This window comes from Gymnoscopelus braueri (genome assembly GCF_963280865.1).
Source record: "Gymnoscopelus braueri genome assembly, chromosome: 7".
Taxonomy (NCBI): domain Eukaryota; kingdom Metazoa; phylum Chordata; class Actinopteri; order Myctophiformes; family Myctophidae; genus Gymnoscopelus; species Gymnoscopelus braueri.
The window spans coordinates 52,492,821-52,511,468 of record NC_137608.1 but is presented as its reverse complement, the minus strand read 5'-3'; the positions used below and the strand labels follow the sequence as shown (position 1 = coordinate 52,511,468).

The 18,648-nt window shown below is 39.8% G+C and overlaps 1 protein-coding gene across 7 annotated transcripts in view; it reads right to left on the bottom strand.

Moving 5' to 3' along the window:
- LOC308087921 (H-2 class II histocompatibility antigen, E-S beta chain-like) overlaps window positions 1-18,648 on the bottom strand; it is an 89,970-nt gene that overhangs the window by 50,295 nt on the left and 21,027 nt on the right. Inside the window, exons 1-4 of one of the 7 annotated variants that reach the window (XM_080432170.1) lie at window positions 5,460-5,615; window positions 4,399-4,653; window positions 2,646-2,918; window positions 433-649 (exon numbers count right to left, since the gene is read on the bottom strand). The exons of the other annotated variants lie outside the window; for them this stretch is intronic. Of the exons in view, the coding sequence (XP_080288296.1) occupies window positions 433-649; window positions 2,646-2,918; window positions 4,399-4,653; window positions 5,460-5,526 (812 nt within the window). The 5' untranslated portion in view covers window positions 5,527-5,615. Of the gene's footprint in view, window positions 1-432; window positions 650-2,645; window positions 2,919-4,398; window positions 4,654-5,459; window positions 5,616-18,648 lie in introns of those variants that run through there. 7 annotated transcript variants of the gene reach the window in all.

Below are 18,648 nucleotides of genomic sequence, written 5' to 3'. Positions count from 1 at the left end.
AGAAAAAATAGGAAGGCAAGAGGCAGAACTTAGTAACGTTATAACGTATTCCTGTGTGTGTATTCATGTATAGCACACTCACTCGCGGGTCTCTGTGTGCGTTCGTCATGCTTGCACGACGACGAGCTTGCTGCGTAGTTGTGTGTGTGTGTGTGTGTGTGTGTGTGTGTGTGTGTGTGTGTGTGTGTGTGTGTGTGTGTGTGTGTGTGTGTGTGTGTGTGTGTGTGTGTGTGTGTGTGTGTGTGTGTGTGTGTGTGTGTGTGTGTGTGTGTGTGTGTGTGTGTGTGTGTGTGTGTGTTGACTTAATATTAGCCTACCAATTAATGGTCAATTGTCAGCAAGTGAGTAACACTTGTTTTATTTAAAAAATATATATGTATAGGTGTCTATTAGATGTGTATTTATATGTATAGGTGTCTGTTAGGTGTGTACCTGGGTGTGTACTCCAGGTAGGAGTGGTACTGGTAGTACCAGTCTCCATCAGACAGCTCGTCAGTAGAGGAGAGACCAGAGGTCAAAGGTTCTTGACCTATCCACCAGGTCACCAGGATCACTTTAGGATAGAAGTCGTAGCTGCTGCACCTCAGCATGTGAGTGTGTTCACCACGACGAGGGGGAGTCTCTGACTTCAGTCTCACTTTGGGCTCCACTGGATAAATAAGATTATTATTATTATTATTATTATTATTATTGTATAACCGTTATAGAAAAATGTCATTATCATTAATAATTGTACATCATTCAAATGAGATCCAAATGATCCAGAAAGCTGCAACACACTTGGTCTTCAACCAGCCAAAATGTTCACGTTTCCCGGCTCTCCCCCGTTCTCCTCTCCCTCTATTGGCTCCCAGTTGCTGCCCTCACAGAGTACAAAACACTGATGTTGGCCTACAAAGCAACCAAACGTATGACACCCCCACATCTTCAAACCTGATCCAACCTTACAACCCCTCACCCTCCACCCGTCCTAGACTCTTCTCTCTTCTCTAAAACACCCTGGACAACGCTCCACACGTCCCAGACTCTTCTCTCTTCTCTAAAACACCCTGGACAACGCTCCACACGTCCCAGACTCTTCTCTCTTCTCTAAAACACCCTGGACAATGTTCCACACGTCCCAGACTCTTCTCTCTTCTCTAAAACACCCTGGACAACGCTCCACACGTCCCAGACTCTTCTCTCTTCTCTAAAACACACTGGACAACGCTCCACACGTCCCAGACTCTTCTCTCTTCTCTAAAACACCCTGGACAACGCTCCACACGTCCCAGACTCTGCTCCATTCTGGCTCCCAAACAGTGGAACAAACTCCTGTTTGCAGTTAGAACTGCAGACTCACTCCCAATTCCATAGTAATCTGAAGACTCTCCTCTTCAGACTCCACCTCAGCCTGTAGCACTAGACCTAGCCTTGATGACCTTGCAGTCTTATGCAAATCTTAACATGTATTTTAGATATCATGTTATGTAGACAGATGCCAGGTTCATTGTTGACCTGGCATCCTATAGTTTCAAAGTATTATTTATTTGTTTGATATTATACTGTTTAGACCAGTGGTTCTCAAACTTTTTCATGTCAACGACCCCCAAAATGATATGTCTTTTGCCGCGGACCCCCATCTAAAAATATTTTGTTCCAGGGACCCCCCAGAAGCAAAGATTTGAGTCACAAATGTTCGCTTTGAAAAAAATATATTCAAAGATTTGTTTTCACGATAAAAAAAAAATTAGCAGATATACAAGCTCATAGCGCGGCACTCTATAAGCTTGTATATCTGCTATTTTTTAATAACCAAAGTTTAAAAGGTTAAAGTGGTTAAAATGATTGTGATGCTATATTAACACATTTTGCTGGGGACCCCCTGGAATCCTCCCAAGGACCCCTGGGGGTCCCCGGACCCCACTTTGAGAACCAATGGTTTAAACTGATGATAGGTTCCTCGTTTACCTATGATCCTAGATTACTATTTCTATGCATTTGATGTATTACCTTGTGTTTTCCTTGCTTACTGTGAATCACTCTGGATTAAGAGCGTCTGAGGGATTGTAAATTGTAACTGCAAATGTCAGTGTTTGGCCACCAGATGGCACCAGAGTACTGTAGATTCTACAGTCTACAGTTTTCTACAACGTAGAATTCATTTATATAACGTCATTTAAACATATTAAATAATTCACAGTTACACAGTGCGCAATATCATTTTATGAAAATAGCTCAAATGAACAAGAGTAGAAACAAACAAAACAATACACATAATCCTGTAAAATATTACTAAAGTGATTAAAAACATACAAAAAAAACTAGTAAAAGACAATAATTAAAATATAAAATCAGGAGGTGAAATGAAGTGTATAGAGGTGTGTTTTAGCCTGCATGGTTATTTTTAATGTTAATTTAAAAACATTAATCCTGGTGTCTCTATTTTAGGCAGGTCATTAGGCCTATATGATGGTGAAAACGCTCAGAAATAGCCTATAGATCTATATGTTTCATTTATACTCAGTGTACGATGGTGACACCACATGCTGTGAGCTTGTAGATCTTAACACCATTAATCATCTCTGAATAGAATGATTTATTATGCTGTCATGTTATAGTTTATGAGGTGATGAGTGTTGAGTGCTGCTCTGAGATCAGCTCACCTCTCTTGTTCAGAGCATGGGTGTAGTAGCCCTCAATGTTGGGTTTGCAGCGTGCCTCTCGGTTTGCTCTCATATCAGCCAGGAATGTAGGATCTTTATTCCAGCGCTCTGCGTTCTTCACACCAAACTCAGTGTATCCAACAAACTGATCTACTCTACTGTCCCACCTGATGAACTCATCACCATCGAAATTATATGTCTGTATGTACTGTATGTCCTTCAGCTCACTGGAGTTAAACACACATTGGGCAGCCATATAGTACACATATCCATCTGGAAATAGACAATAAAAAATGTCATTAATGTTCAGTTTGATAAATTAAACGACCATAAAACAACGGTAACAACACACTACCAGCCTGCAGTGGTGGAAAAAGTACTCAAATGTTTTACTTAAGTAAAAGTATCAACACTGCAATGCAGAAATACTCTGTTAATTGAAAGTCCGGAATTCAAAATACTTGAGTAAAAGTATAAAAGTATTTGCATCAAAATGTACTTAAGGTACCAAAAGTAAAAGTACTCATTATACAAAATGTCCCCATTTAAAGTTTTCAAATGTATACAAATCTTTTGAAAATAGCAGATCTACAAGCTCACAATGCATCACGCTTATAGATCGGCTATTTTCAAATGGCCGATGAATGGCTGAAGTGGTTACTGTATGTTTTTTAATAATAATCTAAATCTAAAAAGTAACTAATAACTAAAGTTTTCAAATAATTCTAGTGGAGTAAAAGTACAATATTTGACTCTGAGATGTAGTGGAGTAGAAGTAAAAGTATTAGAAATTGGAAATACTCGAGTAAAGTACAAATACCTCAAACTTGTACTTAAGTACAGTACTTGAGTACATGTACAGTACTTAAAGACGTATACCAAAATCCATTTGAAAAAATTGCTTCTCACTGTTGACTGTTCTCAGGTAAAATGTTGATATGCGATTAAAATGCGATTCATTTTGATTAATTAATTAGAAAGCCTTTAATTAAAGGTAGGGTAAGTGATTTTCTTTGGTTAAAATAAGTGTTAAATAGCTCTATATTCTGATAGTACTCAACATTGATAGAGTGTTTGTGCAGTAACAGGAGTCTCCACGTCTCTCCACCTCTTTATTAAACAGAACATGCATTTTAAGTTCAGTTTCAGTTTAATTTCCAATTTTATCCAATCAGGATAGAGAACTCAGTCAAGATAAAGAGTAAACAAGTTAAAGTTGGAAGTGATGACACAAAGAAATGAGCAGATACAAAATTGTAACTGGAACACCATAAACATGAAGCTGATAAATGGGTACTCTCTCCTGATTGGCTGAGATTTTGTCACCTACCTGAAAATGACGGGGAGACTCCTGTTACTGAACAAACACTCTATAGCAATGATTACTATCACAATATAGTGCTTTACCCTTTTAACAATTAACTTTTTGTTAATTTGTTAATTTGTTCTTACCCTAACTTTAATTAGATTAATCATTTTTTAATCGAGTCCCAGACTTAATTTTGATATATTTTATTTTGATGGTAACTGTTGTATAATCGTATTATCTTGGATTTTGAGTGTGTGTGTGTGTGTGTGTGTGTGTGTGTGTGTGTGTGTGTGTGTGTGTGTGTGTGTGTGTGTGTGTGTGTGTGTGTGTGTGTGTGTGTGTGTGTGTGTGTGTGTGTGTGTGTGTGTGTGTGTGTGTGTGTGCGCGTGCGTGTATATTCAACCGTTTTAGTTAATAACTATTGTGTTAATAGTATTCATGTACCTTTCACTGGTGGTTTCTTCAAGGTAGTGCGAGCGGTGTCCAGGTTGGCTTTGCAGATCGCCTGTTCACCCAAAGCAGTTTGATAAGCTGCTGACCAGGTGATATGATCTACAAATGGAGGCTGAGGCTCCACCACCTTCCCTTTGTTGTAGTCTGCATACACCATCACTTCACCATCCAGTGCTATCATCCACTCTTTATATGAGTCTTTAACTGTGTCTGAACAGCCAAGGACTTTAATCGTCTCATGGAACACTGGAAATAAAACAAAGATGACATTAAATTCAACAACAAACTTCTTCACAGTGACAATAACACATAATCATCATGTTAAACAATCATGTTTGGTTCTTATATGAAGTGAAAGGTTGGATATTAAAAGTAGCTTCCTGTCAAACGTTGTATTCACACTGAAACAGATTCAAATGTTTGTATGTATTTATTTATCTTTATTATGAAAGTAATTAATAAGGAAACATATATTTAATGATGTCACAACAACCCAGGTATCAAATCATGTCAGATTTCTAAAATAAAAATGTACAACCATATGTGTGCAACACTCTTGTATGATGAAATATGGAGGTGTGAGGTTTCTGGAATCCCCAGGGTTCTATAATAGGCCCCTCCTCCTCCCTCTGCACAAAACCCTCATTTTCATGATGTATTATATTATATTCTCCATATTTCATGATGTCACAACAACAGTTCCTAACATCTGTTTTAATGTTTATGTATTTGGACCAACATTCAAGATTCAATATTACAGGTAGTAAAAGGAGTGTGTGTGTGTGTGTGTGTGTGTGTGTGTGTGTGTGTGTGTGTGTGTGTGTGTGTGTGTGTGTGTGTGTGTGTGTGTGTGTGTGTGTGTGTGTGTGTGTGTGTGTGTGTGTGTGTGTGTGTGTGTGTGTGTGTGTGTGTGTGTGTGTGTGTGTGTGCGTTCGTGCGTGCGTGCATGTGTGTCACTTGTTGGTAATGTGCATTATTCATCTTTGGTTTTATATAATAACAGTAGATATAAATGTATATATTATATAATAACATAAATATAATGTACTTACTTCCTGGGATCGCTTTGACATGAAGTACAGAGGAGAGGATGAGGAGGGTGGCTGTAATCTTCATCATCACTGAACTGAATTTAATAGATGAGAATAAACAGATCAGAATAAACAGATCAGAATAAACAGATCAGAATAAACAGATGTTTACTGAAAGAGAAGTTCTGGAGTCTGAAAGAGAATGAAGGAGGACTCGTTCTGTAGTTCAGAAAAATCAGCCAATCAGATTAAAGATATGATGTTACATCACCTGTTTCCAGAAAGACGACAGTCTGGATTATTGCACATAATCATGTATGGTATATAGCTGCTGCTTATGCACCTTATTTCTCCTCATGTACATACTGTACCTTATGCACCTTATGTCTAACCTCATGTACATACTGTACCTTATGCACCTTATGTCTTCTCATGTACACGCTGTACCTTATACACCTTATGTCTAACCTCATGTACATACTGTACCTTATGCACCTTATGTCTCCTCATGTACATACTGTACCTTATGCACCTTATGTCTCCTCATATACATACTGTACCTGATGCACCTTATGTCTAACCTCATGTACATACTGTACCTTATGCACCTTATGTCTCCTCATATATATACATACAGTACCTTATGCACCTTATGTCTCCTCATGTACATACTGTTGTACCTTATGCACCTTATGTCTCCTCACGTACATACTGTACCTTATGCATATGTCTCCTCATGTAAATACAGTATGTAAATATCTTTGTTTAATTCATCTTTTATTCTCTCCTCGCCCCCCCTCCCCCTGAGTGATTACAGATGATTTAAAACATGAATAAAATAAATAATGTTTCCCATGTAGTTGCTGTTGGAGGGCAACGGGTGGGGGGTTCCAATCCACACCAAACTTTACACAAACACTGTTCAGGTCTGGTAAGAGAATAGTCTCACCAAATAAACTGAATGTCACACATATGGTTCTACAGCAGTGTTACACAGTGTTTAACACTTCATATGGACAGAACCCAGAGACCATTGGATTGGAAGGCTGTGCAGTAAAAGTCTATTTAGTCTATTCATTTACTTTTAATAATTTATAAGCTAAGGTGTTCTACATTCTCACACAAAGGAGTCACATTTGACCTCCTAACTCAACATCTTCTTGGTCAAAGGTCAAAGGTGACATCTTGGAGCATCAGAGTGGTTAAAGGTAGCCTGGGATCAAATACCATTTTCAGGTTTCTGGTCCGGTCTGGAGTGGAAATAACTTTACGTCATCAGGCGGCCGGAACCCATGACCGGAACCTCCAGCGCTTTGCGCCTCCAAAATGATTCCCCTAGTTTAAAACTTGTTTAGTTTGGTATAATCGTTTTGTTTCTTTTGGTATAATAATGGTTTGGTATGTTCATCTTTTATTCTAACTCGTAGCACGACTAGCGAGACAAAACAAACAAACTGATTCACATTATGTGGGGAACAAAAACAATGAATACCAGGCTTTCCTCCAACCTGCTCATCAGAAGCAGTTAGGGGTTCAGTGCCTTGCTCAAGGACACTTCAACATGAATCCAGGAGGAGTCAGGAATCAAACCGGGAACCTCTGTAAACTGAACACACAGACGCTCCTCTAATCCAAGCCTCGTTACATCTCACTGATGAAACCATCACGTCATGTGATCAAAGTGTTACTTCAGAGGTGTGTTTGTGTGTGTGTGTGTGTGTGTGTGTGTGTGTGTGTGTGTGTGTGTGTGTGTGTGTGTGTGTGTGTGTGTGTGTGTGTTTGTGCGCGCGTTTGCGCGCGTGTGTGTGTGTGTGTGTGTGTGTGTGTGTGTGTGTGTGTGTGTGTGTGTGTGTGTGTGTGTGTGTTCGGCGTTGCTGGTAAAATGCTGTTCAGGTTCGCTAAACATCAATCCAAGCCTCATTACAACTTTAGCTACTAGTTACTTTGTAGCTTATTATTACAAAACATGCATTAACCACCTCAGCCCTATGTACATTTCGGCCATTTAAAAATAGCCGATCTTTGATTCCAATACTTTTGTACTTCTACATTGCAGTATTGATATTTTTACATAAACATTTGAATACTTTTTTCACCACTGCCCCCATGTGAACCTCTCCATTAACCAGCTCTGAAATGAGAGACATTTCATGCACTGGAACAGGAAAACATCCTCATTCCCTGAAACCTGTTTGTCACTTCCCATCACCCATACCAAACCATTAGAGATGAATGGCAGGTATGCATCAACAGTCTTAGGCGTCAAAGAGCGCCCTCTGCTGTCCTAAAGGCAGATGGCCAGACTTAACCCATTAAGGCCGGGAACGCATCTGTGTCATTTTAAGATTTCTTTGGGCTATAGAGACACACGGCCGGAAGCGGAAGGCCTACAAATCCACGCCCACTTTTGACACTCGGGGTCCGTTAGAACGATGAACTGCAGCTCTCAATGCAATCTCTATGAGAGGCATTGTAAAATACCGTCATTTCACTGGTTAACTACTGAGGCTGTAGCGTTTTTTTTTGTGTTCTAATAATCTGTCCCATTTGTTTAATTTGTCCTTTTTAATGTCCCATATCTTTCATCTCGATATACTACCCACAATATACTATAATATACTCCATCAGTATGTCAAAACCGCTAGCATCGGAGATCCAGACTTTAAGTGGTCGCATCACGGACGCATCCCTTGAGGTTTTCAATACCCAGAAAACTGGCAAAAGTGGCCGTTTTCAATAGGTTTTGGTCATTATCTCTGGAACAGAAGGTCCAATCTGCTCAGTTCAAAGCTTGTTGGATGCGTGACTTTGAGGACATTAAGCACGCAATGACACATTCTCGGGTTATTTTTTTTTTTAGGGGAGGCGAGATCTTAGTTGGGCAGGCGACCGCCTCTCCTGCCTCTACAGTGGGTACGCTGTCGGTCGGCGCTCGGCGCTCGTAAAGACAGTGATGTCACTGAAATGCCTGTCTGCTGTCTACCCTCTGCTGTGTTAGCATTATGGGTAACTCGTTAAAGTGGCAAATTAAATGTGAAACACATCAACTATTAAGAAAACAAGAAGATATGTTGACAAAGACACTCCATACATTTGGAAACATATTTTTATTTAAAGCAATATCGTCTTCAGTTAATGCAGGATAATTTTAAAAGTAGGCTAACTTTCATATCCTCTCATAGGGAATGCATTGGCAGCTGCAGTTCATCGTTCTAACGGACCTCGAGTAGCGGCGCTGTCTCAAAAGTGGGCGTGAAATTTGTAGTCCCCGTGTGTCTCTATTCAAACAATAGCAGATCTACAAGCTCATAACATTATGAGCTTGGAGTCCTGCTATTTTCTTTTAAATAAATCATGAAAATAGGTGCACATTTTTTAATATATACATTTTTAACTCAAATCTTTGCTTCTGGGGGGTCCCTGGAACAAAATATTTTCAGATTGTGGTCCACGGCCAAATGCATATCTTTTTGGGAGGTCCTTGACGTGAAAAAGTTTGATCAGCACTGATATTATTAAAGCAGTATACGTTTTTTTCAAAAAACTGTTTTAAAGGGATTTAGAAGACATTTGTAAAATCCCCCAGAAGCAAAGATTTGAGTTACAAATCGTCACCTTGCTGAACTAATGGCCTATGTCATTTTGTAAAGTTTTTTAGTAAAAATAAAAAACGGATCCAAAACAAAACTATAAGATATTTCTTAATCATTTCACCCAAAACGTTTATAACAAATTATGACTATTAATTTAAAAATAACACTGTCTGTCAGTTATGTAACATAAGCGATTTAAATAGGTTTAAATAGGATTAAACCTGACTTAGGCAAAATTATTTTGGCCTAAGTCACAAAAACAAGTGACTTAGGCCAAACAAAAGCCTATCCAGGCGCTTACCACATATGCTGGTAATCCAGCTTGACAGTGTGTCGCGGGTTCGACTCCCGATCCCGACGATCTTTGCTGTATGTCAACCCCCCCATCTCTCTCCCCATTTCCTGTCAGCCCACTATTCTATCAATAATAAATAAATACATAATAAAATATCTGTAAAAGGGGCGGGAATAGCATGATTTGCACCTTCTTCATGTAACTCTATGTTTATTTACATCTGTGACACTGTAATATGATTCAAATGTTTGTTATTGTTTGTCATTATGTATGTATTATATTTTATATGCTGTTATCAGGGCGTCCTTGAAAAAGAGAGCTTGCTCTCAATGGGCTTCCCTGAATAAATAAAGGAAAAAGAAGAAAGAAAGAATTAGGATATAGGCGATCATTTTACCAGTGTCATGAGGAGCTGACTTAGGCAAAAATATCATTTTCCTCAAAAAATTACTTAGGCCATCAGTTTAGCAAGGTGACAAATGTTCACTTTAAAAAAAACATTTATATACATATTCAAAGATTTCCACTAATTTTCAACATTTTTCAAAAATCTACATGCTCATAGCGCGGCACTCGGTGCCGCACTATGAGCTTGTAGATCTGCTATTTTTGAATAGCCAAAGAAATATAAAAATGACAAGCGGCCATGTCTATGAAAACAAGCCCAAAAGAAGCAACTAGGCTCATTTATTCCCCACTTTACATTGGCTGTTTGAAAATAGCAGATCAACAAACTCACAATGTGTCACATCACGACACGCTGTGAGCTTGTAGATCTGCTATTTAAAAAAAATATATTGGGGAAAAAAGTATATATTTTTGAAACATTTTAACAACACAAATCTTGTATGGGGGTCCCTGGCACCACATATTTTCAGATGTGGGTCTGCGACTCTGCAGACAAATACATATTAATCTGGGGGTCCTTGACATGAAAAGAAATGTGGGAACCACTGGTTTAAAAAAACATTAGAAAGCAAGCCCAATGAAGCGACTACACTTAAAAAGAAGCCCCAAATTGCTCATTTATAAGCAGACATGGCAACACTGGTAACGAGTGTATAGGAGGAGCCCCTTTGATCACACCGCCCTTTGACTGGCCCCAAAGCGTGATGTCACTCTGTCTTCTCCACTCTGATTTGAGTCCTCCAATTGTCGCGCGCCTCCCCCTCACACACACACACACGCACACGCACACGCACACGCACACGCACGCACACACACACACACACACCAGCAGACACACAATACACGGTTCGTTACAAAATTGACACTTATTAGCCCGCGGACCCCCATTTCAAAAGATATGCCAGGGAATGTCAATGTTAATTTAACTGTGAGAGTGTACAAAACGTGTCCATTTGGTTCCATTTGTACACTCTCTGAGTTACAGACCCATAAGGGTCCATTTGGTTCCTAACTATCCATCATTTAGCTCGGGACCCCCTGGAACTCCCTTAAGGACCCCTGGGGGTCCCCGGACCCCACTTTGAGAGAAATGGCTTAGCTCAGTGGGTCTCAAACTTTTCCATGTCAAGAACCCCCAAATTGACACATAATATTAGCGTTGGTTGAAAAAAAGTGCTTTGAGAACCATTGGCATAGCTAAATAACTGCTTAGTATTGAGGAATTGATGAAATTGTGTGTAATTTCACTTTTATTTGACTTGGTAAAAAGCTACAACTTGTCAGGATGAAGCATTGTGTTTTATGTGATGTGAATATATGTGCGTGTTGTATTGAGCTGTGTTTGTTTGTGATGCTGACACTGTTTTGTCATATTTTGTGGGGAAGTTAATGTGCCCAGGCTCCTCCACATTACCAGATAATGATAGATTTTTGGTCACTCTCTCTTGTACCTGTACAGATGCAACTATAAAGTACAACCTTGTACAACCTTCTATCTGTGGAACCACTGCTATGCCCGTTAGTTGTGTAAAATATTAGTGCAATTTAGAATCCATGTATGTCATTCTAGTCTTGTTCAGTGCATACTGTTCCTTGTTCATATTGATTTGATTCGAAGGATTATTCCTATCAGGTTTGCCAGTAAGACAATTATTTTTGATAGGATTTGATAGAGGACAAATGATGCTTCACAGCACATTGTGAGCTTGTAGATCTGCTGTCTTGGGTCCAGTTTACAGAGAGGGTTTAAGTGGTTATTGTGTGTTTTCTCTGTCTCAGCTGTTGGTGTCCAATGATGAATGAAAGCTGCTCTGCTCATCACTAAGTACAGTACTTGAGTAAATGTACTTAGTTACTTTACACCACTGATGAAAGCTGCTCTGCTCATCACTAAGTACAGTACTGGAGTAAATGTACTTAGTTACTTTACACCACTGATGAAAGCTGCTCTGCTCATCACTAAGTACAGTACTGGAGTAAATGTACTTAGTTACTTTACACCACTGATGAAAGCTGCTCTGCTCATCACTAAGTACAGTACTTGAGTAAATGTACTTAGTTACTTTACAGCACTGATGAAAGCTGCTCTGCTCATCACTAAGTACAGTACTTGAGTAAATGTACTTAGTTACTTTACAGCACTGATGAAAGCTGCTCTGCTCATCGCTAAGTACAGTACTTGAGTAAATGTACTTAGTTACTTTACAGCACTGATGAAAGCTGCTCTGCTCATCACTAAGTACAGTACTGGAGTAAATGTACTTACTTTACAGCACTGATGAAAGCTGCTCTGCTCATCACTAAGTACAGTACTTGAGTAAATGTACTTAGTTACTTTACACCACTGATGAAAGCTGCTCTGCTCATCACTAAGTACAGTACTTGAGTAAATATACTTAGTTACTTTACACCACTGATGAAAGCTGTGGTGTTGAGGTAATGTTTCATTGAGGATGTGTTGTTGTTGTTAACCCATTAACCCATTAAGACCTGAAGCCCATTCTATAAATGTCTTCTAAATCCCAACAGTATTCTGAAAACAAATGTGTTTCTATATCAGTGAATCTCAATCTTTTTCATGTCAAGGACCCCCAACATTATATGTATATTTGGCCGCCGACCCCCATCTCATAATATGTTGTTCCAGGGACCCCCAGAAGCAAAGATTCAAGTTAGAAATGTTCGCTTTAAAACAATATGTATTAAAAGATTTGCACACTTTCACGATTTTTCTAAAATAGCAGATCTACAAGCTCATAGCGCGGCACTCGGTGCCGCGCTATGAGCTTGTAGATCTGATATTTTAGAATAGCCAAAGTGTAAAATAATGCTTTTTAGCTCAAATCAAAAAGTGACACAGATGTGTTCCAGGTCTTAATGGGTTTAGACCTGAGGACCATATTCTATAAATACCTTCTAAATCAGTTCTCACACTTTTTTTGTGCCAAGGACCCCCAAAATGAATGATATGTATTTTGGCCACATGAACCCCCATCTGAAAAGGTAAAGGTCTAATCTTAACCCTAACCTGAATATGTTCCTAATTGTAAACTTAACTTAATTGTAAACTTAACTATTTAATAACCATAAAACAACCATTTCACTGGTGAGGACCTGGATGATTGTCCTCACAATGTCTATTCTACTATACTTGTGGGGACATTTGACCCTCACAAGTATATAGACACACACACACACACACACACACAGTATCAAACCTGATAGTAATATCTGTCTGTCTGGTCTCTGCAGGGATAACAGGCATTGTGATGAGTTGCTGCGGCGCTGCCTGTGTGTCTGACCAGACCGCTCCAAGCTGGTCCTCCTCCTCCTCCTCCCGTCAGACAGAGTGACATGAAGCCTGGCCTGGCCTGGAATCGTACCTGGGGCAACCAGGGCCCCTGGCTCCCTAGGCGGGCGCACTAACCACTCAGCTATGGCCGCCCCTATTATGGTATTTAGTCGACTAAAACTAGACTATAAGTAAAACATTTCAGGTGACTAAAATATGACTAAAACTAAACAGAATTGTATTCAAAAGACTATGACTAAAACTAAATTCTATCTCTGGGACCTCAATTTATATTGTAAAATCTATGTTAATTTAACTGTGAGAGTGTACACAATGGAACCAAATGGACCTGTTAGGGTCCATTTGGTTCCATTTTTTACACTCTCTGAGTTTTTTACACTCTCTGAGTTGTACACTTGTTGTTTTGTACACTCTCTGAGTTACCCTTTAGTTGTGTATAATATTAGTCTATTTAGAATCCATTTATGTCATTTATGCCAATTTAGAATCCATTTATAAGCTCATAGCGCAGCACAGAGTGCCGCGCTACAAGCTTGTAGATCTGCTATTTTTTTTTAATCGTGAAAATGTGTGCACATTTTTTTATATATATATTCTTTTAAAGCAAACATTAGCTAAAATCTTTGCTTCTGGGGGTCCCTGGAACAAAATATTTTGAGATGGGGGTCCGCGGCCAAATTCATATCATTTTGGGGGTCCTTGACATGAAACAGTTTGAAAACCACTGATATAGAAACATACGTTTTTCAGAAAACTGTTTAGGATTTAGAAGACATTTTGTAGAATCGGAACCTCAGGCCTCAATGGGATAAGAGTGTCTGCTAAATGTTAAACGCCTAAATTAATGTAAATCCCTAAACTGTAAATTTGGTAGGTACTGTATAGGTGATATAGATTTTCTAAGTAAGTTGTCCTGTGTGTGTGGTTGGTCTCCAGTGTGTGTTTGTTTGGTCTCCTGTGTGTGTGTGTGTGTGTGTTTGGTCTCCAGTGTGTGGGCATCTCTGTGGAGTTTGTGTCTCACATGACCAGATCCTTCACCCTCAGCATCCAACCCACACAGGTGGAGCGGGCCAAGGAGGCTACGGCCAACATGGGCAGTGCGGTACGTATGTCTGTCTGTCTATACTGTCACAGCTTAGTGGTCGTCTGGTAGTTATAAGGTCACCGGTTTGACCCCCGGTCTGCCTAGCATACTTGTCAACACACAGTTATTTGTCCCTGAGCAGCCATCAGCTGGGTGAAGCTGTGACTGTGAATTTCTCCCAGGGGATTAATAAGATCTACCTGTTTTAAGGTTTACCTGCTGAAAGTATTAACACTAGGCTTACAGTTTTCACAATAAGAGCGGCCTTATGCTGAATGTAGTGTCTGTGTGTGTGTGTGTGTGTGTGTGTGTGTGTGTGTGTGTGTGTGTGTGTGTGTGTGTGTGTGTGTGTGTGTGTGTGTGTGTGTGTGTGTGTGTGTGTGTGTGTGTGTGTGTGTGTGTGTGTGTGTGTGTCACACACAGGTGTTAGCAGGTGTTGCCATGACCAACCTGCCTGGCATCGTGGTTCTGGCGTTCGCCAAAGCTCAGCTCAGATCTTCTTCTTCCGGTTAAACCTGGTCATCACACTGCTGGGGATGACTCATGGACTCATCTTCCTACCTGTGCTGCTCAGCTACTTTGGTGTGTGTGTGTGTGTGTGTGTGTCGAAGAGGGAGAGAGACATGCACGTTGCTGATCACGTTGATTTTGACAGCAAATGTTTGATTTTGTTTTAGTCATATTTTAGTCATCTGAAATGTTTTAGTTTTTGTCTAGTCTTAGTCGACTAAATATCATAAGATTATAGTCGACTAAATCTACAGTTGATTTAGTCGACTGAAATGTATTTTGGCGGTGCCTTGATGGCGTCGTAATGGCTGATTTTACACTTGGTTGCATGCTGAAAATAGCCGATCTACAAGCTCACAACGTGTCGCACTGCAACACGTTGTGAGCTTGTAGATCTGCTATTTTCAGAGCACAACACCCGAGCGCAACCAAACATAAAATGACTTGTCTTTTAGTTCTACTGGATCTCTTCTCCACTCGTCCCTCACTAACATTTTAGTCTAGTTTTTATTTGTTGACGAAATTGTCAACATATTTAGTCGTCATAGCTTAGTTTTTATTTCGTTTTTATTTAGTTTACATCCATGAAGAACATTTTTCGTCATAGTTTTAGTCGACGAAATCAACACTGTTTGAATGAAGAGAGAGACAGACAGACAGAGTAATGGTAGAAACAGAAAGATAGTAACAATTCTCTTGCATTTTGCAGGTCCTGGTGTGAACAAGGCGGTGTTGCTGCGGATGCAGCAGGCTGCAGCCAGCAAGGAGATGAAACTCAGCCCCCACGCCAAGCAGATGTACGAAAACCTGAGCTACGAAGACAACGAGAAAAAGACCCCCATAGACGACCCCAACGGACCCTCAGAAAACACAGCCGAGGGCGGCCAGTCGGAGAGAGAGGAGAGAATCGACCATTTCTGAGCTCCATCGGCGGCGAACAAAGTACTATTCTGTTTTCAAACTAAAACATATACCGACGGCACAAAAGACTCAAGTGAGTCTTTGGACAAAAACATAACAACATGTGGTTCCTCTTGGGACAATGGAACGAAGATATGAAATATTTATCCAAACAAGAGAACACGCCTAACAGGAAGGAAACGTATATATTTAAGCCTTTATCGTTAGGTGGCTACGTAATTAAAAAGGACGCCGACATGTTTTGACCACACAGCTGGTCATAATAGATATAAAAACATATATATATACCTCTGTAAAGAAAGGAAGAAGAAGAAACAAAGATGTACAATGAAAGGAGGGAGATGGCAAACCCCGGGTCCAGTGGTGGAAAAAGTACTCACGTTTTTTACTTAAGTAAAAGTATCAATACTGCAATATATTAAGTTAAGTGTCTTGCTCAGGGACACTTGGACACAGACCGGGGGCCAGGAGGTGAACCGGTGACGGCCTCTCTACCCACTCAGCCACGGCCTCCCCAAAGGTCATGACCGGGGTCATATCCAGTGGGGATTTCATATGAACGGTTGTGTACTACAGTAAACAATGGAATGGACCTACAGTAAATTCAACAGTGCAATACTTCTGAACAACCTAACAAAGGACTACAGGACTGAGACTCTAGACCAGGGGGTCTCAGACTTTTTCGTGTCGCGGACCCCCAAATTCGCTTTCATGAAGCCATGCATGGACCCCCAGTTCAAACGACTCTGTCCTACGAACCCTGATATTATGAAATATGATTTTGTCTCAAATTAATTTGTCTAAATGTCATAATTGAACATACCGTAGGTTCACACAGCGGTGAAACATATCGTTAGAATACATTTTGTTTGTATTGTAGTCATTTCAAGTGAATTGAGTTAAACTACCCCTCCTTCGTCTGAGGGAGCCTATAGAACTCCCTCTTGGGGGGGTCCCTGAACTCGGACCACTGGGAGTCCCTGAAGTCCACTTTGAAAAGCACTGCTCTAGACCAGAGCATGAAGAGCTCCACTTCACTGCTGATGTTTCAGTGAAGTGATTCTGGGAATGACCTTTGACCTTACTCACCTCATGCATGTGACAGGAAGTGCAGCTATGAGCAGGATGCAGATTTTGTGTGTTTTAAAAAAAAAATGCAAAGATGTGGGACATTTATTTTTGATAGCCAAATATGCTTGAATTAGTCATTTTGTACTTTAAAGTTGTACAATGTAGATTCACAAATAACGATTTTTAGCAACCTCTGCTGGTCATTACCGTCACTGCATACAATTTCCGTAGTCCTCGATTACCCAGAATTCCATTTGTTTTCACCGGAAGCCGGAAGCGTTTCAAAAAGCGTTCTTTTAATTGTTTTATACTATCTGTGGATCGTTTCTCTTAGCCAGTGGAGTATTAGTTACCATGAGCTGTGCTTTCTTTTTCTGTTCTTTTTCGATCTTCCAATCCTACATTCTCTTAAAATCAGCGTGAGGTTCCTTTTTGTTATTAGCGCGGTAGTTCCTGGCCAAACAGGAAACCGTTGCGGTAGTTCCTGGCCAAACAGGAAACCAGTGCATTTCCGCCTCCGTTTTCCGGCCAGATGACGTCATTTTCCCGGGAAAGTCCCCCCCGTCCACGTTCAATAGAAAATATATAAATAAAAGGCTTCCGGGGGTGAAATTCATGTGGGTGTTGTGAAAACTTTGCCACTCACAAAAGATATACAATTTAACTTTAGTTTTGTTGAAAACGTTACCTAGTATTACTTTAAGAATTGTTGTATATGTTTATTTAATGTAATTATTGTATATATTTCACATTAACACTGTATTGATGGTGATGTAAAGCAACAGAAGCACTCCAGCAGTTCACTTGTTATTGTTTTTAGCAGTATTATGAAGTGTCATTGCTGAATACTGTACAATTAATGCAAAACATATTAACTCTTTCACTGCCACACTTATTTCAGACTGTGTCGTCCCAGTGCCAGGAAAAAGGTGCATTTTTCCTCCGTTTGTTTTTTAACATTGAAGTGAATGTAGCAGCAATTTTTTGGATAGCGTTATCTCCTAGTTCCTTTGAGGAATTGGCCATGATAGCCATAGAGCCATCGGACGGGAATTCCCGTTTTTGGCAGTTAAAGAGTTAAATGTGTTAATATATGTGACTGGAATAAGACACCATCTGAATTCTAAGCTTCCTTTGACTGTTGGTTATGGAAGAACATTTTTGAATGTGGTTAGATTTCCTCTTGGATCCCCTAAAGCACGCTTCCATTTGTGTCATTTAGGCCCTAGATGACAAAAGGGAGGAACGCTTTTGATGACAGGAAAGAATACCATTGCTATAGTGTCACCTAGTGGCTGAAAATGGCAAATCAAATAAAAAACAAACACATATGTGACAAAAACTCTTTTGACCCAGCTTTGTTTCCAGCTCTTTGACCCAGCTTTGTTTCCAGCTCTTTGACCCAGCTTTGTTTCCAGCTCTTTTACCCAGCAGTGTTTCCAGCTCTTTGACCCAGCAGTGTTTCCAGCTCTTTGACCCAGCAGTGTTTCCAGCTCTTTGACCCAGCAGTGTTTCCAGCTCAGTACAAACCATGCTGGGACCACTGGCAGACAACAAGGAAACACAGGACTTAATTTGGTGTTGGGTATGAGGATATAATCAATATAATCTTTTTGGACTATTAATCACAATACTCTTGTCACGCAAGACGTTGTGAGATTAAAGCAACATCAGGCAATAACAGATTAAGTCAATAGATTTATTCAAAACCAGGTAACAACAGATTCCGTCAATACATTCACTCAAAATCAGGTTACAACAGATTCCGTCAATACATTCACATAAAATCAGGTTACAACAGACATCATCAATACATTCACATAAAAGCAGGTTACAACAGATTCAATAAATAGATTCAATAAACAGATTAATTCAGAATATTCAGACAAAACCATTTAACAACATATTAAATCAATAGATTCAGTAACAGATTCATTAAATAAAGTCAAAATCAGGAGCAACATATTTAATATGAAATCACCCCTAGGTGTAGGCAGGTCTAATTCACCCCTAGA